At 43.9% G+C, this 27,391-nt stretch overlaps 1 protein-coding gene across 27 annotated transcripts in view; it reads right to left on the bottom strand.

The window, feature by feature from the left end:
- The window catches only part of ABLIM1 (actin binding LIM protein 1), a 350,053-nt gene that overhangs the window by 196,181 nt on the left and 126,481 nt on the right, over window positions 1–27,391 (bottom strand). For all 27 annotated transcript variants that reach the window (XM_060241593.1, XM_060241591.1, XM_060241590.1 and 24 more), the window contains one exon: window positions 3,343–3,477. In XM_060241593.1, the coding sequence (XP_060097576.1) occupies window positions 3,343–3,477 (135 nt within the window). Of the gene's footprint in view, window positions 1–3,342; window positions 3,478–27,391 lie in introns of those variants that run through there.

Below are 27,391 nucleotides of genomic sequence, written 5' to 3'. Positions count from 1 at the left end.
CAAAGCAAAATAATAAAAAGTCTACAGATATAAATTATAATTTAAAAAATGTTTTCACTGTTTGCTTCACCTTTTTATAAATAATCCCATCTATTTAAATATGGGAACAGTGCTAAAATCATTTTTTTCAATATTTGTTGGGGTCAACAGAACCCCAAATTATGATTATGCATAGTGCTTTCATTTTCAAGTCAAGTCTATTAGGGGCCAGATTGATCCCATTTTCACTTTTGATGAAACTCAAAATTAAAAAAACAAAAGTAGTGAGGGGAAGGGAGAGAGGGACTTCAGGGCACTGCAATTCATTGAGGAGAAGATATAACAGGAGGATGGTGGCTGTAAAAGAAAGAAGACTGCAGATTTATACCCCACTCTTCTCTCTGAATCAGAGAGGCTTATAATTTCCTATATCTTCTCCCCCCACAACAGACACCTTTCAAGGACAACTCCTGCGATAGCTATGGCTAACTCAAGGCCATTCCAGCAGCTGTAAGTGAAGGAGTGGGGAATCAAATCCGGTTCTCCTAGATAAGAGTCCATACACTTAACCACTGCACCAAACTGTCTCTAAAGCTTTAAATGGTTAAACCAATTTTCTCCCCATGACTCTGGGGTCAAAAACATCCCAATTCCTTGGGAGGGTTAATTTGTGTTTGCTCATGCAAAGTAAGAAAACAGTCACTTTCTGGCAGCTATAGCATTGTTTGTGAAGTTCCAGTTAAGCTTCTTATTTGATCTCCAAGGGCAATGCTTGGCTGAACAATAGGGCTGCCAAGCCCCCGGTCCTGGCAGGGGTTCCCCCACCTGGGAGGTTCCCAACCCACTGGCCCATATTGGGCCAGCGGCGGAAACCTCCCCTTATGTTGCCAGCACGATGACATCACTTCCAGGTGACGTCATTGCGCCAGCAACGTAGGGGGAGGTTCCCCCCACCAGCCCAACGTTTAGAGTTGAGAAGGTGCTCTGACCTCACATACTTCATCTTCTCTTGTATGTGCCAATTAATCTTTTGCTTTCTAGTTCACAGTATGGTGCAATGTCCAAATGGGACAATTACAGTTATCTCTAATCACAATTTGCCTTTTTAAACTATTGTTTGAATTTTTTTTCTGATCCTGGTCTGTAATAACCCCATTTGTCAAATTTGGACTTCATGGCAAATTAATGTTAGTGTGGGCCAGGAAATGCAGGAAGGAATATGGTGTCACAAGGAGATGAAGGATGTGGAGGCTGAGATAAACATGGACTTGTATGCTCTTGATTCAGTTGTTGTTGTTGTTTTTTGGGGGGGGGGGATTGTTTTTGTATATTATTGTTATAATATATTAAACCCTAATCGCTGAGGTCAGGAACACTGAAAAAAGAAAGAGACAACAAAAAGACAAAATATGGCTATTGCTAAGGGGCTCAAAGAATGTATAATTTTTGAGCAGCAAGTTGAAACAACAGTAAAAAAAGCCACATTGCATCTGAAAACTTGGTAGGAGTGGAAAAAGAAGACTACACAATCACTGAAAGTATACCACAAGAACAGTTTTGCCATTGCACTATGCTCCCTCAGAAGGCAATAGATTCAGAGCAGAGAGCAGGATATAAATCCAATGTTGTCTTATTATTATTACTACATTGTAATATATAATGAAATAATTTTAAAACTCACGGCCCGGTTGCTAACAGGCCACGGACCAGTACTGGGCCATGGACCGGGAGTTGAGGACCCCTGATCTAGAGGACAGTTTTGCTGATAGTGTGCCATAATTGTTAGAGAGCTGAACTAAGCCTAGTGACTCCTAGGTTCAAGTCTCTGCTCTCTATATGAAATTTATTGGATGACGCTGGGCCAGTCTCTCTCTTTCTCTATCTCTTACTTGCATGTTCTTCCATTTTGTTTATTACATTTTATTTCACTTCACCTCCAAAGGGCATTGAGTAGGCAACATAGTTTTTTCTTCTTACTTCTCACAGCAACCTCAAAACCAAATCAAGAGTTCATCTTGGAGATCACCAAACCTAATTGTTTTAAGCTAGGCCAAGAATGGCATAGGGCAAGCTGTCAAAATGCAGGGCAAGTAAAGCAAGAGCACCCACTTGAGAAACATAATCAAGGTCCGGTCCAATGTTATGTACAGAGTCAGGAGCCTAGTCTGAGGGTCAGGCCTTACAACAGGATCTGACAATCAAAGAGTTACTCATGAGTAGGTTTAGGAGCAAGATGAAAGCAGAATCAGGAAATGACCCAAAGTGTCACAAGGCTGAGGCAGGATCCAATCCAGTGGTCAAAGAGTCAGAGGGATTTCTTGCTTTCTGTCTTAGCCATATGCTTAAGGGTAATGCTTACAGTCAGCAACCTGGGAGTAATTCTGCGATAATCAATCAGCGGCTGTCAGGCCAGGAGGCATGCGTTTTGTTGTCACTCCTGCAGTTGCGTTCACAGCCTCTGTCTACAGCACTCTAGGAGTGTGAGTGACACTTGATCAGCTGAGTTTCACCTGTTGAATCAGGGCTAGAGGGTGTCAGTGGCTCTGCACCAACTGCTGGCTGTGAAACCTAACCAGCCTGCAGTTCATCTTCCTGCTTCCTGGCTTCTGCTGACTCAAAGCTGGCTACACGGGACTCCTCTTCTCCTGAGGAGTCCTCTCTCCCACTGAACCCTGGCTGACCTACAATACTAATTCTAGGTAGTGTGGTAGGTTCTTATATCTAACAATCCTGCATCAATGATACAGCCATGTACCACCTGTATAGGACCCAATGAGCGGAGTTATTGTGAGTTAGCTCACAGTTTTTAGCCTTTGGCTCACACATTTTTGACTTGGTTCAAGAAAAATGGCCCCAGAGCAAACTAATTTATTCAGTAGTTCACAACTTTAGTGCCAGCAGCTCACAAAGAAGAATTTTTGCTCAAAAGACTCCATAGCTTAGAGGAGTATTGGTCCCAACACAAGATCCTGAAGCCAACAGATAGCAGACTACATAAGCATATGTACTGGATCATGAAGTAAGGTATCAGATAAGATATAAGAAGGAAGAGCCGCAAGGCAACAAATAGGTCAGTAAAAATGCAGTAAACCAAAGAAGAAAAAAGAAAGAAAGAATAGGACAAAATGTCTATGAAATGTCAAGTTAATAAGTTCAAAGAAACAGGGGAAAAGCCACCAGTCTGGAAATCCACAACAATGTGAACATTTCCTATATCTTAACAACATTTTTGTATATATGTGGCTATTGAGGATCATGCTGAGGTTGTTTATTTTCTTGTCTTATATATAATTAAAATCTTCCATATGCAAAACAGTAGCCAATTAAATGAGGAAAAGGTATGTGAGAGTGAAATTACTGTACCTTTGCACGTAAAACATTTGATGTGAAAATGCCTGGCCTGTACTCGAAGTACTTCACCTTTACATGGTTCCCCACATTTATGGCAGTGGATGACTGGTTTCTCAGTGGAGTGATGAGGCTCCTGAGGATGGGCGACTGTAAAAACAAAACAAAAAAACCCTATAATTAGATATATTTGAATTTCTTGCAGTCCCCCCCTCCAAATGATTAGCCAAAAAGACACAGGCAAGAGAAAGTGGTCCAGGAACTTACTTACACCATCAGACTGTATACAGTTTTGTTATATTTAATGTCACACCTGTGACAATTGATTCCTACTTATAATTGTTTAGCGGATATACTGGGCTTTGAAGAAAAAGGTGCGGGTACATCATTCACATACATACCAAAGGTCACAAAAATTGAGAGGATTAACCATTTGCATTTGCCAGCATCTGTAGCCATTCCATAGAATCTTTTTCTGTACTAAAGACTCTCTGGGTATTTCATGCTCAGTAGAATGGGTCTAGATAGTTTCCTTTAATTGCTATCTTTTTCTATCAGCTTTCCTGCTTTCTGAAATGGTATCATTCTGTGATGGCACGCATGCTATTTCCAGAATATGTAAATTGGCTGTGAGACAGAAAAATGGGGGGGGGGAGGTCCCAAATCAAATTCACGCAGTTGGCAATTCATATGATCAAAAGAGATGGAAGGAATCAAAAGGCCATTTGTTCCAGTCCACACACACCACCCCCAGCCCTGCAAGTAAAAAACATGCAACATTTCTCAGATTTTGAGAAACATCCACTGTCCTTTAGTAGCTGAATTAGCTGCTACTGATACAGGCTTTGAAGGGATGTATTTAGCCACTCCATCCAGTGAAGTTTGAAGCCTTCCCGCAGCCTAAGAAGCCCTCCTTCAACTTAAGCATGTCTTCAAATAGGTGCTTAAATTAGAAAAGGCCTCCTTAGGCTAGCAGAAGCCTTCACGCTTCATGGAGCTGAATGGTTGGATAACCTCAATATGTGGGAATGCTGATTATGAAAGGGGAAAATACCAGGATGTCACATATGGATGCCAGCCTCCAGGTGGGGCCTGAGGATCCTCAGGAATTACAACTCATCTCCAGACTACAGAGATCAGTTTCCCCTGGAGAAAATGGATGCTTTGGAGGGTGGACTCTGGCATTGTACCCCACTGAGGTCCCTGTCCTCCCCAGGCTCCATCCCTAGATCTCAGGAGTTTCCCAACCTGGATCTGGCAATCCTACTCCCCCCATCCCCTGCCACTGGCCAGGGGGGACCTGACAACCCTAGGAGGGGGACTAGGAGAAAAATAATTGAATGTTACAGTCAAGAACTATTACCTGGATCCACCTAATCTCATCAACTAGCAGCCATTCTTTTATTTGACTAAATTTATAATTTAGGATTCAACACAATGAAGAAGCGAGGTGGTAGTGATCATAGCTTTTTATTTCAGTACAGCATAGTATGGGGCTACACTCTTAAGATTACCTAACTGGACCAACGGGCCAACTTATATACACTCCAAGGTTCCCACGCTAGCATGCTATTGGGTCATTCAAACCGGCCAGGGGCTCCTGACTGGAGCAGGGCAACAGGTACTTGGATCCTGCTGTCCATTGTTCCTGAGTCCCCAAGCTCAGTCCTTACAGCTCCAATGAGCCAGGCAGGAACACACACTTTGGTCCGCATACACAACAAAATTATTTGGTATCGATCAAGTTTAAACATTTACTGTATTAGGATGGGAATTAACATTTGCCCTGCAAATAAAAGGCTGTTTATATTGATGAATGACTATAAAAGTTATCATCTTTTTTCTGAGGCTTTCAAGTGCTCATAGACTGCTTCCACATATGGTGAGAATTCTCCATATAGCTTTCATTACTGCTTTGAACACAGAGGCAAGCACATTAGTGATGAAACTTCTGCACAAAAGGTTTCAGCTCACTTTTCTGCCTTCTTTCCTTCCATACATAGTCCACAGCAGTTTTACGTAACTATAACGGCGTGATCATCACAGTTGTCATGGCAACTTGCCACACTTGGTTTTGTTCTTTTATTCACATATGTACTATAGAACTAACTGATATTTTAAAGAACAAAGTTTGAGTGGTGTCTTTAAGACCAACAAATACAAGATTCAAACTTTGTTCTGTTGCTTCAGACCAACATGGTTGTCCATCTGAATCTAATTTTTTTTAACTCCCAAAAAGCCCTCCAGTAGTATATCAGGCAAACAGAGCCACCAAGAGGGGGGGAATTATGGGCACAAAATTTGTTGAGCCCAAGTTAGCTGGAAGGCCCCTGAAGGCAGCATCCAGCCACATGCCTTTCCAATGGTTTTCCTTCTGATGCAGTTCTGGTCACAGCCACTAAAAGCACAGGGAAATCTGAGCACAGTAAAAGATGCTCTTAATTATCAGTTACTCGCCTTTCTGCAAGACTGAAGCAAAGCAGCAGTTAGTGCATTGTCACAAGATAAAAAAACCCTTCCCTTTCTTTTCCTTAATTTCCCTCACTTTTCCCCACTTTTTCCTTATTAATTTCTCTCTTCTGCCACCTAATTTTCCTATTTCCTCCCCTCTATTTATTTTCAAGTCTTGTTCTCAACTCCTCATCCCTGTCCTGCCTGGCGACAGAATGTACTTAACAGTAGCACAGTGGAAAACCTTAGTCAATATCATGAACAGAATGGGTAGGGGTAGGTAATATTCCCCCATGTTTTAACAAACTAGTAAAAGGATGATTCCCTCCTCCTCTGCCCACCCTTTGTTGTTGTTGTTCAGTCATACAGTCAAGTCTGACTGTTTGTGACCCCATGGACCATATCACACCAGACCCTCCTGTCTTCCACCATCCTCTGAAGTCTGCTCAAATTCAAGTTTGTTATATCAGTAGGTCATTTTGTAGAAAAATAGGTGGTGGAGCTCCTCCAGGAATTGTTATGCAGCTGCACATACTATTCAATGGACAAAGAGGTGGAACTCTCAGAAAGGTTCAGGAGCTGCGCTCCTGTGAGCTCCTACTGAATCTGAGGCCTGTCAGTAACACTGTCCAGCCATCTCATCTTTTGCCGTCCCCTTCTTCTTTTGTCTTCTGTCTTTCTTAGCATCAGGGTCTTCTCCAGCGAGTGCTCCTTTCTCATTTGGTGGCCAAAGCATTTGAGCTTCAGCTTCAGTATCTGACCTTCCAGGGAACACTCAGGGTTGATTTCCCTTAGGACTGACTGATTTTATCTTTCAAGGGACTCTCAAGAGTCTTCTCCAGCACCATAACTCAAAAGCATCTATTCTTCTGCGCTCAGCCTTCCTTATGGTCCAACTCTCACAGCCATACATTACTACTGGGAATACCGTTGCTTTGACTAGGGGTCGTTTTGTAGGGGAAAAAAGGTGGTGGAGCTCATCCAGGGATTGTTATGCAGATGCACCTACTATTCAATGAACAAGGAGGTGGAACTCTCAGAAAGGTTCAGGAGCTGCGCTCCTATGAGCTCCCGCTGAATCCGAGGCCTGGCTTTGAATATACACTTTTGTTGGCAAGGTGATGTCTCTACTTTTTATTATACGGCTTAGATTTGCCATAGCTGTCCTCCTAAGGAGAAAACATCTTTTCATTTCATGGCTACAGTCACCATCTGAAGTGATTTTGGATCCCAGGAATGTGAAGTCTGTCAGTACTTCCATGCCTTCCCTTTCTATTTGCCCAGGACTGATGGGGCCGGATGCCATGATCTTAGTTTTTTTTATGTTGAGTTTCAAGCCTACTTTTGTGCTCTCCTCTTTCACCCTCAACAAGAGGTTCTTTAGGTCCTCTTCACTTTCTGCCATTAGAGTGGTTTCGTCTGCATATCTGAGGTTGTTGATGTTTTTCACGGCAATCTTAATTCCGGCTTGTGCTCCATCCAGGCTGGCATTCTGCATGATGTACTCCGCATATAAATTAAATAAGCAGGGTGACAAACCTGTAAGGAAGGGCTGGGCAGCTCCTTTCCAGCCTACCTCCTTCCCTTGGTGGCAACAATGGGAAGAAGCTCCTCTGGCCGCCAACAGCAGCTGACTGAGGCAAGAAGAGGCGGAATGACAGTGGGAAGAAGCCCAAAAGCTCCTTCCCTCTGTCCCACCTCTTGCCTTGCCGGCCTGCTGCTTTTATTTGCAGCTTCCCAGGCACAGCTGGGAAAGCCATGCTGGTGGCTTAGCAGCCTGCGGGGAGAGGGTAGGTGGGAGGGGGTGCCCATACCCCTGTAGGCTAGGTGGCACCCAGAAGCAGTCACCTACCTTGCCTACTCGGACATGCCAGGCCTGACAACTGCCCTTTAGAAAGGCTATTTTGTTAAATGAAAAATGACACAATCTTTTTAACATCAGTAAATATTAGATTTATAACAAATGCCTTCCTTCCCAGTGGGGATCCAGAGTTCCCTATATAGTCTGACATTCCTCCTCCTCTGCCTCATCCTCTATAAGGCAATATCATTTTCCTGGAATCATCGCCATCAGACTGGCTTAGGATGCTGTTAAATGTGTTTTATGTACTTTATTATTTTAATTTTGACATCTTTGTAATTTTTATTACACTTTTATGCTGCCTGATCTCTGATTTTCAGGGGACGGCAGCTTAAAAATCTAATCTAAAAAAGAGTAAATTATTCTCCTGTCCTCCATTTTATCCTCACAACAATGCTTCTATGGCAGATGGGGAAACTGAGTATTAGAGACACATGGCAGGTTGTTTAAAAGCGATTTTATTTCATGTTGCTTATTGTGAATATAACCTGGTTCAGGATGGTCTAATTCCCTTCATTTTTGGCACTGCAAGTTCCATCATCATTCTAGGTTTGGTTGCCAGTTTTCAGGCATGTAGCGTTATTGTCTGATGAATTATGCTTGCCACAGAGGCCCTTAGTTTCCACTGCAAATAGCACCAGGGAACTCTCAAAATCATCCTGAAGATGGTGGTCAATTTTGAGTCTCCCAGCTTTATTCTTTGGTGAGTTATCCCTTCCTTAAATGAACAGATGGACAGACAGGCCAATTCTTTTATTACTATAGATTCATGATAACAACAAGCAAAATGATTTATTATGATATTTGGTCTGGATCAGAGTCATATGAGCTGAGATCATGCACTAAATAATCCACTTTCAATGAACTTTCCAACTGGATTTTGCTGTGTGAACTGGCAAAAACTAGCCACCATTGGCCCCTGGACAAAGATTCCACCTGCCTCCTTCCCAGCTTTTTTCTGATCTTTGCTAAAATCAAAGCTTTGGGAAAGACTGTAGTAAAGCCTAGATGGCTGCTGTATGGGTGGAAAAAAAATCAGAATTTTCTCACCCACATGGTAGCCACTTTCTCAAACCATGTTCCCATGACAGCCATTTTCTTCCCCTGCCTCCCAAGGAGTTTTAATTTCTTTAAAAATAAATCGGCACTAGAATGCTGATTTCTCCTTCCCTAGAGGTTTTTAAACAGAGGCTAGATGGTCATCTGACAGCAATGCGGATCCTGTGAATTTAGGGGGAGGTACTTAGGGAGTGAATTTACCTTTTTATTTCTGAGTTTCCTGCATTGTGCTAGATGACCCTGGCGATCCCTTCCAAGTCTGTGATTCTATGAATGCTGTACTGGCATACCAATACATGTACCAGTTTCTCTGGCTCTAGCTTTTAATGTTATACGTTTATAATGTTACGTATAGTCAGTCAGTCAGTTTATTGCGGCGCTAGGCCAATCAACAACAACAACAACACAACACATTGACAACGGTACAACACAACACCAAGCTAAAATATGACATAACTATAAAATAACTGTATGCAACCTTCAGAGTAGTATTAAAATTATCTGGTATAAGCAACACATAACTAAGGGCGGCATTATACAATCAGATCACAACTTCTTTCAAGTACAAGCAACATTCAGTTTCTTCCTGTCCAGGTCAGTAACATATAAATACTTAGCAAGATCCAGGGAAAGTTGATCACTTCCATCCCCTAGGAGGAAGTAAATGGCCTGGGCCTGATTTAAAGATTTAGCTTGCATTAGGTGGTTCCGCAGAAGTCTGTACCTTGCCTCTGTATGGAAGAGACAGTTCAAAATGAGATGGGAAACCGTATCGATCTCCTCAAGGCCACACGGGCAGGTCCTATCTTCTAGCGGAATCTTATGGAAACGGCCCCTCAGTACTGCCGTGTCCATAATGTTCAAGCGTGCCAAGGACAGCATCCGTCTGAACTTAATTGGCTGTATCATTTCTAGATATCTGGCACTTTTAAGTTCACTTGTAAAAAAGGTTGGGATGTACGTCCCCCCAACTTTGGCCAGAGAGTGTTTTAATTCCAATTCCTGTAATCGATCTCTGATAATTGCTTTTGCCCCGTTCTTAAACATGAGGGCTAAAGAATCAATATTCAAATCACATTCATCTAGTTTAGATTTTAATTTCATTACCCAGTTACTAACAAATGAGTCATAGAAGATTTGAAATGCAATATCATCCGGGTTCGCCAGCACCCTTAGAAGAAGACTCAAACCTCTATTCCACATTAATGTGGAGAGGCATGAAAGCCCTGTTTCCAGCCTAATTGCAATGGATGATGCGTACTTTGGCACCTGAAGGATACATCGTATAAACTTCGATTGAACCATCTCCAATTTAGTTAATTTGTTGTACAAGAAAATCTCTGCTCTGTACATTAACTGGGGTATAACCTTAGCGTTATAGACCTTAATAGCCGCTAAGGCATTATAAGCACCCTTGGAGGAGTAAAACTCCTGCAAAGCAAGCGCCGTGCGTTGGGCGTTACAGTGTACGCTGTCTATATGCCCTTGGTAAGATCCCGTATGGTGAAAAACAACCCCCAGATATTTATATGTTTTAACTTGTTTCAGTTTTTCGTCATTAAAACGCCAGATCATTTCTCTGAATCTTTTAGTGAAAACTATAATTTTAGACTTGTCTCTGTTGACAACTAAATCAGTGTCAAGACAAAAGAGAGAAAGCATTCTGAGCGACCTACGTAAACCAACTTGGGATCTTGACAGGAGTAATACATCATCTGCATACAACAAGATGGGCACAGCAATCTTCCCGATTTTGGGGGGATGCAGACTTGGGTCAGTAAAATACCCTACAATGCTATTAATATATAAATTAAAGAGTTGCGGAGCTAATATACAGCCTTGTTTGACACCTTTACTTGTTTGAATTGGATGAGTCAAATGACCTTGAGGTGTACATTTTACCTGCATACTAGAATTTTCGTACAATTTCATCATAAGAAATAGGAGTCTACGGTCAATTGATGTACTGTGCAATTGGTGCCACAGCTTGTCCCTTGGCACAGAATCAAAGGCTGCTTTAAAATCTATGAACGCTGCGTATAAACGAGAGCCCTTTGCTGCAGCCTGCTTATCAACAAGGAATTTCAATATTAACACGTTGTTCAGGTGAGAACGATTCCTTCTAAAGGCTGCTTGTACATTTGCCAGGATGTGGTTTTCCTCCATCCAGGTTGTTAATTTCTCCCGGAGGTATAAGGCGTATAGTTTCCCCATAATATTTAAAAGGCTGATTGGCCTGTAATTTTCAGGCTTCTCTCTCCCGCCCTTCTTATATATAGGAGATACTATAGCCTTACTCCATTCCTCTGGCATTATAGCTGTTTCGTCTATAAAGGTGAATAGGGAAGCCAGAACAGGCAACCACCAGTCCTGGTATGATTTTATCAATTCTATCCGGACACCATCTGACCCTGGGAATGTTACGTATAATGTTATACATATATAAAGATAAAGTTATATATCCACAATGGAAAAGGCTAGAGAGTTACTTTTTAAAAAATTGAAAACTGGGTATTCAGAGCACCTGATGTTTGTGTTTGCATAAGCATCAAGAGCTGGCATGGTGTAGTAGTTAAGACTGGTGTACTTGAATATGGATTCTCCATTCTGCCACATGAAGTGACCTTGGCCTAGTCACACTTCTCTCAGAACTCTCTCAGCCTCACTAATCTCACAAGGTGACTGTTATGGGGAGAGAGGGGAAGGCCACTTTGAAACTCCTTACAATAAAGAATAGCAGAATATAAAAATCAACTCTTCTTGTATAACATCAATACAACAATATGCCAGGGAAAACCTTGGTGGCCCTGGGGAGAAACAGCTGCTGCTAGGCAGAGGCATAGAAACTCCATGGAAAACTACTGTGTGGAAGCCCTATTGCTGCTGTGCTATATCAGCAACCACACCAGCAAGTCACACAAGCCCATCCCCATGTGGAAACCATCAAAGTCTGCTTAACGCAACTGAAATCAGCCAGAATGCTGGTTGGGCCATTTTCATGGCCTTCCTTTCAATTAGTTCTTTCCAGTGTATTTTTCAGGAAGACTCTTGCTTAAAATTGGAAAGGTGTTGTCTACAAACATTTACTTCATGTTCTAGGTGAAGCATTTTATGAAATCCTAACTGCTAGAAAAACACACCCTACCCTCTTACAGTTAGGGTTGCCAAGTCCAATTAAAGAAAAATCTGGGGACTTTGGGGGCGGAGCCAGGAGACTTTGGGGGTGGAGCCAGGAGACATTGGGGGTGGAGCCAGGAACAAGGATGTGACAAGCATAATTGAACTCCAAGGGAGTTCTGGCCATCACATTTAAAGGGACAGCACGCCTTTTTAAATGCCTTTCTTCCATAGGAAATAATTAAGGATAGGGGCACCATCTTTTGGGGCTCATAGAATTGGACCCTCTGGTCCAATATTTTTTAAACTTGGGGGGTATTTTGGGGAGAGGCACTAGCTGCTATTTAACCTGCAATACTATACTACTTAACCTGCCTTCGACAACATATAACTTGCAATAATTGTTACTAGCTAGGAATATCCATAACCTTCCAACCCAAAAAGGACATTTTCATCAGTTTTTTTTTAAAGAGCCCAAAAAGAGGACAGACACACAGAAGAGGCAACCATTTCATATCACAACAAATATGCAGCAAAGATGGTCAAAGAAATTTTTTTAAAATGTTTACAAAAGTGCTTTTTTAACATTAGGAATTACCTGCTGAATCATTACGGGCGCGTTTCTGACCTAAAATCTCACTACTTCAAGAAACGCAACCCATCCACTCAGTGTCCCCCTGCATTTCAGAGACCTCTGACTGAAGCGGGGACCTCTTCCCACCCCAGTCTCACAGCCCTCAAAAAGGATCCTCCATTTCAGACCACGGTTTCGTCTCCCCCCAACCCCAGAGGAAGCTACTCTAGCCGGCTCTCCTCCTCACCATTTGACCAGGCGGTTCCGGGTCTCCTGGCTTTCCAAGGAGGGAAAGCTTTTTTGAGGGAGGTGGTGGAAAGTGTATTGGGGCCGAAATTCGTCGTCTCCACAAGCAGACATCATCGCAACTGGAGAAGACGCTCGGCTGGTCACCATAGAAACGCGCTCGCTTTCAGCCAGCGCTGTGCAGTGCCTTTGCGTTTTCTGTCCCCGAAGAACCTGCGCCGATAACCATGGTTCCGTTTTTTTTTCTTTACAAAAAAAAGACTGAGGTGTCATCCAACTGGCAGGAGATCATTTTCTGTCAAATCTAAGGGGAAAGGAGCGTGACTGGAAGTGGGGAATGGTCTCCAAGGATGGATGGGTAGCCGTATTGGTTTGAATGGGCTCAGCCTGGGCAGGGAGGAGCAGCTGCGGTGGGCAGGGAGGGGGCGGCGGCGACGCAGCGCAGTGGCTTCGCCCGCTCTGGGATGGGGCGGCTGGCCATGCTCCCCGGCGCCGTTTCCTCCCCTCCCCCCATTTCCGTTTTTTGGGGGAGCGGGGGAAGAGGGTGGAAATCCTGGGGTCCCCCGCTAGAGCGGGAGGATTGGGACCTCTACTTACAGTCTATTTACAGTGCTCTGTTACTCAATCCTAGGGTTGCCAAGACCAATTCAAGAAATATCTGGGGACTTTGGGGGTGGAGTCAGGAGACATTGGGGTGGAGCCAAGATCAAGGCTGTGACAAGCATAATTGCACTCCAAAGGGAGGTCTAGCCATCACATTTAAAGGGACAACACACCTTTTCAATTCCTTCCATAGGAAATAATGAAGAATAGGGGCACCTTCTTTTGGGGCTCATAGAATTGGACCCCCTGGTCCAATCTTTTTGAAACTTGGAGGGTATTTTGGGGAGAGGCACTAGATGCTATGCTGAAAATTTGGTGCCCCTACCCCAAAAAACAGCCCCTCCAGAGCCCCAGATATCCGCAGATCAATTTTCCATGATTTTCTATGGGAATAAATCTCCATAGGGAATAGTAGAGTTCCCAGCAGACATTTCCCTCCCCTCCCCCCGCTTTCTGATGACCCTGATGCGGGGGGAGGGTCTCCAAACCGAGGGATCCCCTGCCCCCACCTGGGGATTGGCAACCCTACTCAATCCATATGAATATACAGAACACTGAAGAGGAATACCTACTAGTATTTTAATTAGAAATTGTTTCTAAATAAGAACACAGCAGCACATAGTCATCATAGAACCCTCTGTAATCTGTAAGTAATGAAGCTCTGGAGTGCAGGAGTGGCATTAGTATCATACCCGTTTTCCCCAAAAGGACCTCTGCTTTAACTGACAACCATGTATTTATGAAAGAGGTAAGCATGAAGACCACCCCAAGCATTGGGTAATAAGTCATAAAATAATTACAAGCAACATTACCCACTCAGATTCTGTTCACAGAAAGTAGGTCATGTTCAAAAACAGCCTGCTTGGTTGTTTATCCAATCATTGTTAAATTAATTTCAAGTTTACAATAGGGCTGCCAAGCCCCCAGTCAGGCAGGGGATCCTGCCCCAACCTCCTGTTGCTGGCTGCTGCTCCAAGCAGTTGCTGGGGGTGGATTTTAAGAACTCATTATTAGGGTTTGTAGAATCTTTCAGGATCAAGTGCCGTGTTCTACTGGAGAAAGTTTTCCTTCCAGACGTTTCATTCTCAGCTGCGGAGAACATCCTCAGTGGCGTTGCAGCCGGAGCAGGCGCTCAGACCTTCTTGGCTGCTGTACATTAAGTGGGGCCAGGGCTGCTGGAGAGCTGCTATTTCTAGGCTGGAGGGGGTGTGATGAAAGGGCAATTGGTTTGTGGATGTGCCCATTGTTTGGTGGGGATTCCTGAAAGGGTAGTGATAAGGAAACTGGCTGTTGAATGTGACCATTGTTCCGTGTTAATTGCTGGGAGGGTTGGAAGGGGTTTGAAGATAAGGAAGATGGTTGTTGACTGTGCTGATTGTTCTGTGGAATTTGCTGGTTGTTCTGAGACTTTCTGCAATTTATAGTCTGTAGGGTGTTTTGCAGAGCTGGGTACCAAGATTGGTGGATGAAAATGCCTTCTTCCTTTCTGTTAAAATTGTGCTGGTGTTTGTAAATCTTAATAGCTTCTCTGTTCAGGCGGGTATGATAATGTGAGACCGTAGAAAGGACTTCAGTTCTTTCAAAGTGGATGACGTGGTCTCCTTCTTGAAGTGCATGTTCAGCTACAGCTGATTTTTCTGGCTGAAACAAGCGACAGTGTCTCTTGTGTTCGGTGAGACGGGTGTTGATACTGCGTTGGGTAGTGCCGATGTAGACTGCACCACAGGAGCAGGGTATTTTGTAGACTCCAGGGGTTGAAAGTGGATCTCTCATATCTTTGGCCGAGCGCAACATGTGGCGGATCTGTTGTGTGGGCTTGAAGACTGTGTCAACATTATGGCGTTTGAGAATTTTGCCAATGCGGTCGGTGACAGATTTTATGTAGGGCAGGAAGGCTGTACCTACATTTGTATGTGGCTCGGGATTTGGTGTGGATGGTCTCCTGGGAACAATCAGCAGTCAACAACCATCTTCCTTATCTTCAAACCCCTTCCAACCCTCCCAGCAATTAACACGGAACAATGGTCACAATCAACAGCCAGTTTCCTTATCACTACCCTTCCAGGAAGCCCCACCAAACAATGGGCACATCCACAAACCAATTGCCCTTTCATCACACCCCCTCCAGCCTAGAAATAGCAGCTCTCCAGCAGCCCTGGCCCCACTTAATGTACAGCAGCCAAGAAGGTCTGAGCGCCTGCTCCGGCTGCAACGCCACTGAGGATGTTCTCCGCAGCTGAGAACGAAACGTCTGGAAGGAAAACTTTCTCCAGTAGAACACGGCACTTGATCCCGAAAGATTCTACAAACCCTAATGATGTTACCAGCCGTGAAAACCTGAAATCTTTGATAAGAACTCATTAGTTTTGTAAGCATGATGACTTCATTTCTGGGAAGTCAGTGGTACCAACAGCAGTACTGGGAAGTCAGTGGTACTGACAGCATTAGTTCTAGGAACTGCAGGTTCTGCTGTTGCTTCCAGGTTTTCCCTCATGCTCGCAACAACACATGTCCTCATTTTGTTGTCCCCATCCCTACCGTTCCACAAATTGCCTGGCTTTGCCTGGCAACTGTATGCTAACCTTTGTTGACAGGAATAAACTGTAAATAATTAAATTATGGTACTCAGAAATATTACTCATGAACACCATGTGTGATAATTACGCACTTATTAGGAACCTTAAAAAAACCTCTCACCCATTCTTCAAGGAGCTCAGAGCACCGCAGATGGTTCTTCCCTCCACCTCTTAATGCTCATAACAGCTCTCTGAGTGTGCCTGGCACAAGATAGCCCAAGTAAGCCTTAAGGCAGAAGGCTTGAATATCAGTCTCCTTGTTTAATGGGGTTCAGTCTTAAAGTCATGTGACTTGTAAAAATCCTACAATTCACCACAGCATATTTTTTCTAATAATCCATATTGAATTTTTAACTTGTGAAAAGCTTTACAATCTTCACAGAAACATCAGCGTGACCCAAGCTTAATGCTGTAGAAGTTCAATCCAAGTCCTTCAGGTTCAAGTACAGTTCTTTATTCATACAGCTGTGGCATTCAAACTTTCCATATCCACTTTTAGCCTCAACATGAAAATCTTCTTTTAATGTGTTATACACATCATTTTTCCATTTGCTTACTCTCACACGATGTAGATCTGCCCTCTCTGTCTCTGTCTACAAAGTATTGTTACTATCCTAATGGTATGAACCATCATAGAAAATGCCTCAGTTGTGGATTGCAACTTGTTAATTGTAATTTTCTCTTTAAACTGCTATCACAACTCCCCAGTATCCAAAGCTACAAGGCAGATTCTATATGGCAGTCGTTTGTCAAGGCATATCAGCACATTCAGAACACTTCAAAAGTCATTAATCAAAGAACAGAGAATCATGCTGTGCCTTCATCTCCACACTTCATCAGCTGGTATATTTTAAAAGTTCCCATAAAGTCCTGATCTTCAACCTTTTAAAAAAAGAGCCAACTATTTTTCTATTGTCCTAATTACCCATGGACAGCATACCTTTTCTATTTATTTATACCCCCACTTTCCTCCCCAATGGGGACCTCCACTGGCTTACATTGTTTCCATCTCCTCCTTTTTATTCTCTCAACATCCTGTGAATCCTAGAGTGTCACTCTGACACAATGATGTAATTACTAGTTTTGCACCAAAAGTGTAAGTGTGTTGGCGTGATACTGAATCACCCACTAACCCGTCAAGTGGTGGTAGGGAATGAGAGCCCACGCCAGGTGATCTCTTGCTATAGCAGGATACCTGCCCCCCTACAGGTAGGCTCTGAATATCTGATTGGCCCAAAGTCACCCAGAAACCTTCCATGGCAGAATGGAGATTCAAACCATGCAGCGTCTCTAAACCTACTCCAGGCAGCTCTCAACAAAACCAGAGAAGACAGTGCATCAGAGAAAGCAATGCATGTTACAACCATGGCTGAACCTTACCACCACCACCCCAGCTATTACAGCTACAGCTACAGCTGGACTAAAGAGACTGATGTTAGGGCTGTCATGTCCCCAGTGGGATAGGAGACAAGCTGCCAAGCTCTGTGCTGAAAAACACCTCTTGAGTCTGTTGTAGCAAATATAGTTTTAAAAGGGTAACAATGCCTTTCAAGTTCTTTCACTGGTAAATCAATTACCCACGAATATGTATAACACGAGGACCATACAATCTTTGCATAGAGGCACAGTCCACAATCTTCAGATACAATTCTTACTGGTCTCCATGCAATAGTTCAAAGACATGTATATTTCAAGTCCCTTTATATTGTACACACAGCAACAGGAAAAACTGGTATACAGGTCCTGTTTCGCAGACTGTTTTTACTGAGCTATATTGCAAAAGATTTTTACAGCAATTAAAATCAAATATCAAAACCTCCCTGCACCCTGAATCACAAGGCTATCCAAAACTACTCAAATATGTAATGCTCACCTTATTCAAATCCAGAGCAACTTCAAACATTCACCAACCTGAGCTCTCTATAGCTTTCATATGCTTAATCCTGGTTGCAAAGATTGAACTCAATATCCAGAAAAGCCCCAATCCTCCAGGTGAATTTAATTAATGTTACCACATACCCATTAAAGGTATATTCACAAAAGTCACTGCCAACATTCCCCTGGATGACACCTCTTACAGAAAACAGGCAAGATCCCACTCATTGTTCAAGCCACTTGTTCAAGCTCTGGAGTGTTCAACTGGAAAATCCATCTTCCTTCTTGTTCATGTAAATATTTCCTGACATTAATGGAACTATACTAATGAGACTGGAATTTAGCAATCACAAAAAAATCTGATAGAATCTGGATCATGATTGTATCTGGTGAAATGATTCACCAGTAGAGCCTCGGTAACGTTATGTCTTAAATGAAAACAGTGCTCCAAGACACATAACCATTCTCATGGTACTGCCCACATAGATAAATGGGCACAGGCAAATGATCATGTAGATGGCTCATTTGCTGGAACAGGTTGTGCGGCTTCATAAAATCAATTTGAAGCCTGTCTTTGGATGAATGAATTCCCTAATCTGCATACAAAATTTACAAGCCAAACAGCATCCACAATGAAAATTTCCAGGGAGGATAACCTGTTCTTTATTCTGTTTCCCAAAATTCGTATACACCAATATAGCCTTATTTTTTTTGTTGTTTAAAACCTATAACAGGTGTTTTCTGGCAACCTGGAATATCCTTTACTAGACACCAATGTCTAGATGATATTTTTTACTGTCTGCAACAACAGAAAAAAATTGTATGGCACATGTGGTCTTACCCCCTCCCTCTTCTTTATATTTAAGCAAATCCTCCCTTTTAACTCAATCTGTCTGTATACCTGCTGATGTCACCATATGTTCAGGGTACCCGCTCTGTCTAAATTGCTGATATAACAGCCTGCTTTCTGTGCTATAATCATCTGCCCTAATAGAATTGTGTTTAATAAGGAGGAATCGGCTGCAAGAAAGATTGTTGTGCAAATGTGCTGGATGACAGGAATGGTAGTGAAGGAATGTGTTCTTATCAGTGAGTTTCCTGTGATTCCTGACCACTATCCTGTTCTCTTTAGCTCTAAACAAGAAAGTAATGAAGTCTCTTTCACTTTTATGTGAAAATGTTATTGACTGATGAACTCCATTCATCCTTTCATCTCCAACCCCAGCTCCTGTTCCCTGCCACCTCTCTGAGCAGCACTATGGTACTTCCAATAAAAACCTAGAAATGATGGTGGGTAGCTCCAGGAAACGCCACGGTTTTACCACTGATTTCCCAGTAATGCCTATAGTAAACAGGTTTTTACTGGATGTGACAATCACACTAACAACACTGCCCCATGCCATGTCCCCATCTCCAAATTATTGGCAACCCTATGTACTAAATATACGACAGCAATCCAAGAACAAAACTCATATAACACTTTTTTATTAAGAACAACCAAAAGAACACAACACAGTGTGCAAGCCTTTAAGTTCTCCACAATTCTTCATCAGACTAGATGTTAAATAAACAAAATAAAAAGGGGAGAAAAAAAGATAACCACATTCAAAACCAGTTTGGAAGGAGCCAAACAATCCTTTTTGAGATTATCTCCACAACAATGTGGGCTAGAAACTTACTCTGTATTCTGTTTTTTAAAAAACGAGATTTTTAGCACTTTGTCAAAAAAGGCGTGTATAACTTTCCCAAAAAGCTATACTGTATACAGTCCCTTCAGCTATTCCTTATAGACACAAGGATTCCCTACTCACAGAGGAACAATGCTCTTGCATTGACTGAAATAAAGACTCCAGGGGTACAACAATATGATAGACAGATATAGATGGCTTTTTTGTAGAAAAAGCCCAGCAAGAACTCATTTGCATATTTAGGCCACACACCCCGGCACCAAGCCAGCTGGAACTCCATTTCTGTGTGCTCCTGCTCAATCCCCCCATCTTTCTATATATATGTGTGTGTGTGTGTGTGTGCCCAGGCAAATTGGTGCTCCTTCTCCTGCTTAGCTACTAGGTGGCCAGCTGGCTACTGAGGTGGGAGAACATTCAGAATTACAACTGCTCTCCAGATGGCAGAGATTAGCTTCCCTAAAAAAATGGTGGACTCTGTCATTATACCCTGCCAAGGTTAGCCACCCTATGATAACCAGTGTGACATAGCAGTTAACACTTCAGAGCAGGATCTGTCAGACCCAGGTTCATGCTGTGGAAGCTGACTAGGTGATTTTGGACTACTCACAGACTTTCAGCCTAACCTACCTCACGGGGTTGTTGTGCAGATCAAAAGGAGGAGAGGAGAATGATGTAGGCTGCTTTGGTCCCCACTGCAGAGAAAGTCTGCTTTTCCTAGGTAGAGGCTGCAGGGAGGGTGGAGGAGATGGAAAGCTGAAGTCAGAGGGACAGATAAAAGTAGGTGGATGGTTGGCTGGAAAGGAGATGGGGTTGCCAACTTCAGGTTGGGAAATTCCTGGAGACTTGAAAGGTGGAGCCTGGAGAGGGTGACAGTTTGAAGAGCGGTGAGACCTCAGACAGGTACAATGCCATAGACTCCACGCTCCAAACCAGCCATTTCTTCCTGGGGAACCACTGTTGCCAATCTCCAGGTGAGGGCTGGAGATCATTCAGAATTAGAACTGCTGTCCAGATGGCAGAAATCACATCCCCCTGCAGAAAATGGCTGCTTTGCAGGGTGGACGCTGTGTCATTATACTCTGCTGAGGCTGCTTCCCTCCTGGCTTTGGTCCCCACTGTGGAGAAAGACTGTACTTTTCTTAGGTAGAGGCTGCAGGGAGAGGGGAGGAAATGGAAAGTCAGATCAATTCCCCTACAGAAAATGATGACCTTGCAGAGCATACTCTATGATATACTATACCAAAGCCATGCCAGCCCATAAAAACCAGGTCACTGTAAGGCTGAATAATGACTGGAAAAGGTGGCCACAATGCACTGCAAACAAAAGGAATGCTGAGCTTCAGCCTCTGTATGACCATTGTCATGCTCCCCCTGCACACCCCATAATTATTCTTCCTTATCCCCATTGTGGGTCTGTTTCAGGGCTTTGAACCACCACAGACATGGGGATGCACACACATAAATGGGGGGGGGGCAGACAGCAAAGATGGGTGAGTGAATGTCACAGATACGGGGAGTAGTGGACTGCCAAAGTTGTGGGGGTAGTTGAGAGGAAGAGGTGTTTTGGGGGTGGTAGTTGGAGGGTGGGTGGGTAGTTGGGGGGGTGAGTGTGTGGTAAGACACCTAGGGTAAGGCAGCGTGAATGCTTTTACTTGAGTGGGTGGATGAAAAGACAGGAAAGGGGGGAGCCTCTTCTAGAGCCCGTTGTATTTTCCCCCACTACAGGCCTTATTCCTAGTGAATTTATATTTCTAATATGGCTATTATCTGGTTCTTAAACCATTTCCAATCTAATCTCTCTAATGACAGCAATTATAGTGCCAGCTAGAGTTTCCACAGCCTTGTAACTGAAACTCTGCATCCAGCTTTAGCAAGACATTAGCATTTGTAAATCATTAACTCAACAGGAAATTTACACTGCCAGGTAAGAAGATATTTTCATGGCAGAGGTGACCTTGCATTCAGTATAAAGATTTGGCAGAGCATTGGGGGGGGGGGGGGGAGAACAAAAAAGCAGAGGAACAGAGGGTTATTTATTTAATGCTTTGCATTAGAAATATTTATGATTTCTAAGGTCACAGATTGGATTCTCCGAGGAGCATCCCAGGCCAGCATCCAAACAAACTGTTCAAAATGAACATTGGCTAAACCTATCTACAGCAACTGGAGGAGCATCAGTACCTAAGAGTGATTACAGAACCAAAGGTCTATAAGGGATCTGAAAAGCCATGATTTGCCTCAGGAAATTATACTTATGCAAGTAAGACTACTTTTAAGCTTAAGGCAAAGGCAAGCTTTGAACCCTTCATTTCAAAGGAAGCAAGACTTTTAGAGCACAGTATTTTATGCAGTATATATGACTTGTAAGGATCTCATTAAAAGTCAAGACCAGGCTCACAAGATGACACATCATTTATTTTTATTTCCCTGTACCTCTACAATTATATCACCTGATCTGCATTATCCAAATTAAAATGGTAACACTTAGAAATATCACCCACAATTCTTAAGAAGGGAAAGGTAATTCCTTCCAGAAAAAAAGACAAAGGGGAAATGGCACAGAATGGCCATTAGAATGCACCTTCAAAATTACCCCATTCAGAAAAAAAAGAAAGTACTCAGACAATACAAATTAAATAACCTCATTTCCATGAACTATTATTTGAACTAAAATGACTTTTTCATGCATTACCTATATTTACAAGTTCAAGAAGTGAAAGTTGTGGGGGAAGGAAAACTGATGTTATCAACATTCATATATATATATATATATCACCTGATCTGCATTATTCAAATTAAAATGGTATATATATTGCATTTTGTTTAAAAAGCCTGGAAGACTTCAATGTGATGAATGCTGTCTCCTTGGCTCTCCTTTATCCTCTTCTCAGAGCGTCTGCAATACATTTCTAAAATTCTTTCACATTCTTATGCTTGCAGCCTGCAGCGTGGCTGCTAGGCTGCATAAGCAGAGTTTGCTGCCCTGGATGGGAAGAGTTAGGGGGCACGCGTTCCGGCGCGCAGATAAAAAGGCAGGATCTGACAGTCTGTCAGATCTGCGCTTCTCGTCGGCTCCTTCGCCTTGGCAGGTGATCGGGCTGAGGCTGAGGCTTTTCTTTTGTTTTTCGTTGGACGTCGGGGTTTGTTGTGGCAGTCGACTGGGCAGTGGTGGGTGAAGCATTGGCTGGAGCGTCGGCTGCAGTGCTGTGGACTGGTGGTGGCATCGGAGGCACTGGAGGACGTGGTGTTGTCCTTCTTGTTGGCTGAGTCTGCCTAGGGTTTGGGGTCTGCTGGGGCAGGGGTTGTGGAGCCCAGGGGTTGGTCTTTCCCCTTTTATTTTTTGAGGGTTTTTGTGGCCATTTTGAGTTCCCTTTCTTGTTCCAGGGGGAAGCCATTTTAGAGTGGAGCTGCAGGAGGCCATTTTGTAGTCTTGTGCTTGCTATTTAGATGGCTGATGGAAAAGGGTCGGGCAAGCCCAAAGGGAAAAAGCCAGCGCCTAAGGTGCCCAAGGCTCCTGAGAAAAGGCCACCGCCGCCGTTATCCTCTTCTGATGAGGAGGGTAATATGGTGGTTGATTCCAATATTGCTTGTAGATTGAGAGCATTGGAACAGGCAGCAGGCATCCTTTCACCAGGTGGGGAGGAAGGTGTGAGGCAATCTAAGAAGGGTAAGCAGGCGAGCATTCTCACCAGGCTGTCTATTCTTGAGGACAGGTCTGGTGGAGTCGTGCCTGGCAGAGACGCTGGCCTTTGTGGTCCGGATGTGGGTTTGATGGCGGCAGCTGGAGCATCGGGGGTCGGTTTGCTATTGGTTCCCGCTGAATTTGGAGGTAGGTCGGGTGATAATTTACAGGTGGGACCTGGGCAGGTTTGGCCATGGGGAGCATGGGGGCCTGCTTCAGCGGCCAGGCAGGGTGCTTCCATGTCAAGCACGGGGGCGCCTGCCTCCTCTGCATTGGGTGTGTTTCAGAAATGGGTGTGGTCATGTGGGCAAGGCGTTCCTAGTGTGTACCCGGGCGCAGGGCATCCTGGCATGGCTGGTTCCCTTATGGGGGCACCCTCAACATATGGGATGGTGCCTTGTGCTGCTTTGCCGTTTGGGGAGGTTGCCTTGCCACTGGGAGACCACTTGCTTCCAGCTACTAGGGAAAAAATATTAAAAGGGGAGTACATGGATATTTTTTCTCTTCTCTTTCGGGAGGTTGAAAAAAAGACAAGGAAGAATTAGATGAGAAAGAGAAGGAAAAATTGAAAAAATGGAATGCAGACAAGACCTGGACTAATTGGCTTCCCGGGTTCTGTATTTATGCCGGGGTGATTGCGAGGGCGCAGCCATGGTAGGCAGCATCCCTGTTCCAGTATTTGGACATAATTTATAAAGGCTATATGGCCTTTAGTGGACCAGCCTGGTTACAATATGACCAGGAATTTAGGATGAGGGCTGCCCTGTATCCGTCCCTTCAGTGGGATCGGATCCATCAGCAGCTTTGGCTGCAGGTTATGTCCCCGGCTAGGCCTAATCTGGGTGATCGCTCTGATAGTGGTCACTTGGTGAGTAGGTCATCCACATCTGCTGCTGGCTCATCAGGCTCTCCCCGTGGTGCAGCGGGGCAGGCGGTTCAACCCCGCATGCTCTGCTGGGAATTTGGATCCCTTGGGCTATGTAAAAGGAAGGCGTGCAAGTTCAAGCACAAGTGCCCCATGTGTGGTGGTTCCCACTCATTTGACAACTGCCCTAGAGCCCGTGGGCGTAAAAATACGAAGAAGCCTGGCGGGAGCGGAGGAGCCTTTCCAGCTAAGAAAGGGGCCCAGCCCGATAAGGGTGGGACCTCTTGAGCAGCGGCTGTCGAGGTACCCTCGAAGGGTTGATAGTTTGTATTTGTTAGAAGGTTTTAAAGTTGGGTTTAGGATCCCTTTTCAGGGTCCTCGAGTTCCGTTTATGTCAGGAAACCTTAAGTCAGTTGAGGGCTTGGAGCAGGTCGTTAGGGACAAGATTGCAAAAGAGCTGGCTGAGGGAAGGATATCGGGTCCTTTTTCACATCCTCCAGTGAGTACTCTTAGAGTCTCACCTTTGGGTGTGGTGCCTAAAAAGGCGCCTGGTGAATTTTGTTTGATTCACCATTTGTCTTTTCCTAAGGGGAAGTCAGTGAATGATGGGATCCCGGAGCACTTATGCTCTGTTAGGTACACCAGCTTTGACCAGGCTATTGCCATGGTGAGGCATTGCGGGGTGGGGGCAGAATTGGCAAAATGCGACATTAAGTCTGCATTTCGCCTTTTACCTCTCCATCCTGATGATTTTGAGCTTTTAGGGTTTTCTTTTGAGGATCAATTTTACATGGATAGAGCATTGCCAATGGGCTGCTCTGTGTCATGTTCTGCTTTCGAGCATTTCAGCACATTTTTGCAATGGGCTGTGTGGGAGAAAGTGGGTTTGCACGATGTCCTTCATTATTTGGATGACTACCTTTTTGTGGGTCCGAGGGGACTGGGCGTTGTGGGCAGTTGCTGTCTGGCTTTGTTCAGCTGGTGGCAAAGCTTGGGATTCCTTTAGCACCTGAGAAAACTGAAGGTCCGACCCAGAGGTTGACCTTTTTGGGGATTGAGATTGACACTATTGGGCAGTTGTCTAGGGTGCCTCTTTAGAAAATAGTGGAGCTGAGGGTTAGGATTTCTACTTTTCTTCTTAAAAGGAAGGTTACTTTGTTGGAGTTGCAGCAGCTAGTTGGGCACCTCAACTTTGTTTGCAAAGTGGTTGCTCCTGGGAGGGCTTTTCTTAGAAGGCTGTGCGATGCCATGGCAGGATTACGCTTGCCTCAGCATAGAACTAGGGTCACCTGCAGCATGAGGGATGATTTGAGGGTTGGGCAGGAATTTTTGGAGTCCTTCAATTGAGTCTCTTTTTGGAGGGACGACATGAGGCTCGAAGCTGAGCTCCAGGTCATGTCTGATGCTGCTGGATCTTTAGGTTTTGGAGTCTATTTCCGGGGACATTGGTGCGTGGATAGTTGGCCTGACTCCTGGGCACGGGTAGGAGTGAACCGAGATCTTACGTTTCTCGAGTTCTTTCCCATTTTAGTCGTGGTTTGGCTGTGGGGGAAGGTTATGGCCAATCACACCATTCATTTTTGATGTGATAATATGGCAGTGGTCCACGTCATTAATTCCCTTTCATCCAAATCTGGCCGGGTTATGAGATTGGTGAGGGCCTTCACTCTGCGCTGTTTGCGGCTTAACATTTTGTTTTTAGCCAAGCATGTTCGTGGGGTAACGGGGTGGCTGACGCTCTATCTCATAAACAGATGGAGAGGTTTCGTCAACTGGCCCCAGATGCTGACAGAGAGCTGATGCCAATGCCCCAGAAGCTATGGCTGATTGGAGAGCCGAGGCCTGCAGAGCGATACGTCTAGCCATTGCGCCCAGCACCAGGAAGTCTTACAAACGGGCTGTGCGGCAGTTTGAAGACTTTAAGGCCGAGGTAGGGTATTGCAGGGTTTGGCCCCTCCTGGTGGAGCATTTGCTCCATTACTGTGTTTTGCTGCAAGGTAAAAGGTTGGCCGTGCGATCCATTAGGGGGTGCTTGTCTGCATTGGCTTTTGTCAGTAAGGCGCTGGGTTATAGGGAAGAAACAGCTGACTTTTGTATTCAAAAGATGCTGGAGGGGTGGGCCAGAGAGGCCGGTCCCAGGGTTGCTACGCGGAATCCTGTCTCTCCTTCGATTGTGCGGGGTTTGAAGAGGGTTTGGGACGTGGTGTGTGCTTCATCATTTGAAGTATGTTTGTTTCATTGCTGCTGTGCTCTTCAGAAATATATGCCAAATGGAAAACATGAAGTTGCAGACAGCTAAATAAAAAGCAAAGCAGATGGAAGAGGTAAGCACAGAACAGACATAATTTTTCTAACAAAATAGGAGTCAATTGCACCTTTAAGATCAACTTAGTTTTATTCAGAACGTAAGCTTTCGTGTGCATGCACGCTTCTTCAGACGAGGAATAAAGTACAGAAAGCAGAGCCACATATTCCTGGTGGGGTTTGGAACGCCAAGTGGTACAAAGTTAAAAACCAATAGCAGAACAGTAAAATTAACTAATTCAGAAAACCTTTGATCTGGGTTGAATTAGCGTGGAAAACCATAAAACATCAACATGTAAGAATGTGACAATGCCTGTTAATTATTCTGTTGCTAATAAACCTGGGTCAAAAAGAAGACATTTCTTTCCCAGAAGTTTTTCCTGTCCAACTAATTTACATTTTAACATGTAACATCATTCTAGTTTGCCATTAGAAAAAAAATACATTAAAATACAGTAGAAGATGGGTTTAATATATGTAATGAGATAAACAGCCAATATCCCTAGTTTGAGTATGTCAATACAAAAGCATTATTTTGATACACTATCCTAAAAGAGAAATACATTGGAATACTGTGGATATATCGCCCTACTTGGTGAAAGTGGGTTTAGCATATGTAATGAGATTTAAAAAAACAATAACATCTCTGTTCAGTCCTGGGGGGGTGTTTGTTCCAAGTTTCATAATAGTTTATAATTCAGCAATTCCCCTCTCCATTCTGTTCTTGAAGTTCTGAGAGTGGGTTTAGCATCTGTAATGAGATAAAAAAACCAATATCCCTGTTCAGTCCTGGGGAGGTGTTTGTTCCAAGTTTCATAATAATTTGTAATTCAGTTTCTCTCTCCATTCTGTTCTTGAAGTTCCTTTGCGGTAAAACAGCTACTTTGAGGTCACCCATTGAATGCTATGGAAGGTTAAAGTGTTCCCTCACAGGTTTCTCAGTTCTGTAATTCCTGATGTCAGATTTGTGTCCATTTATCCTTTGGCGTAGGGTTTGTCCTGCTTACCCTATGTAGAGAACTGAAGGGCATTGTTGGCATTTAATGGCATATATAATGTTGGAAGATGAGCAAGTGAATCAGCCTGAGACGGTGTAGTTAATGCTGTTAGGTCCAGTGATTGTGTTGTCTGGGTGTATGTGGCAGCAAAGTTGGCACTTGGGT

The sequence above is a fragment of the Heteronotia binoei genome, chromosome 6 (assembly GCF_032191835.1).
Source record: "Heteronotia binoei isolate CCM8104 ecotype False Entrance Well chromosome 6, APGP_CSIRO_Hbin_v1, whole genome shotgun sequence".
In the NCBI taxonomy this organism is placed as follows: Eukaryota; Metazoa; Chordata; class Lepidosauria; order Squamata; family Gekkonidae; genus Heteronotia; species Heteronotia binoei.
Note: the sequence above shows the minus strand (reverse complement) of the source record. Positions and strands in the feature narration are given on the sequence as shown.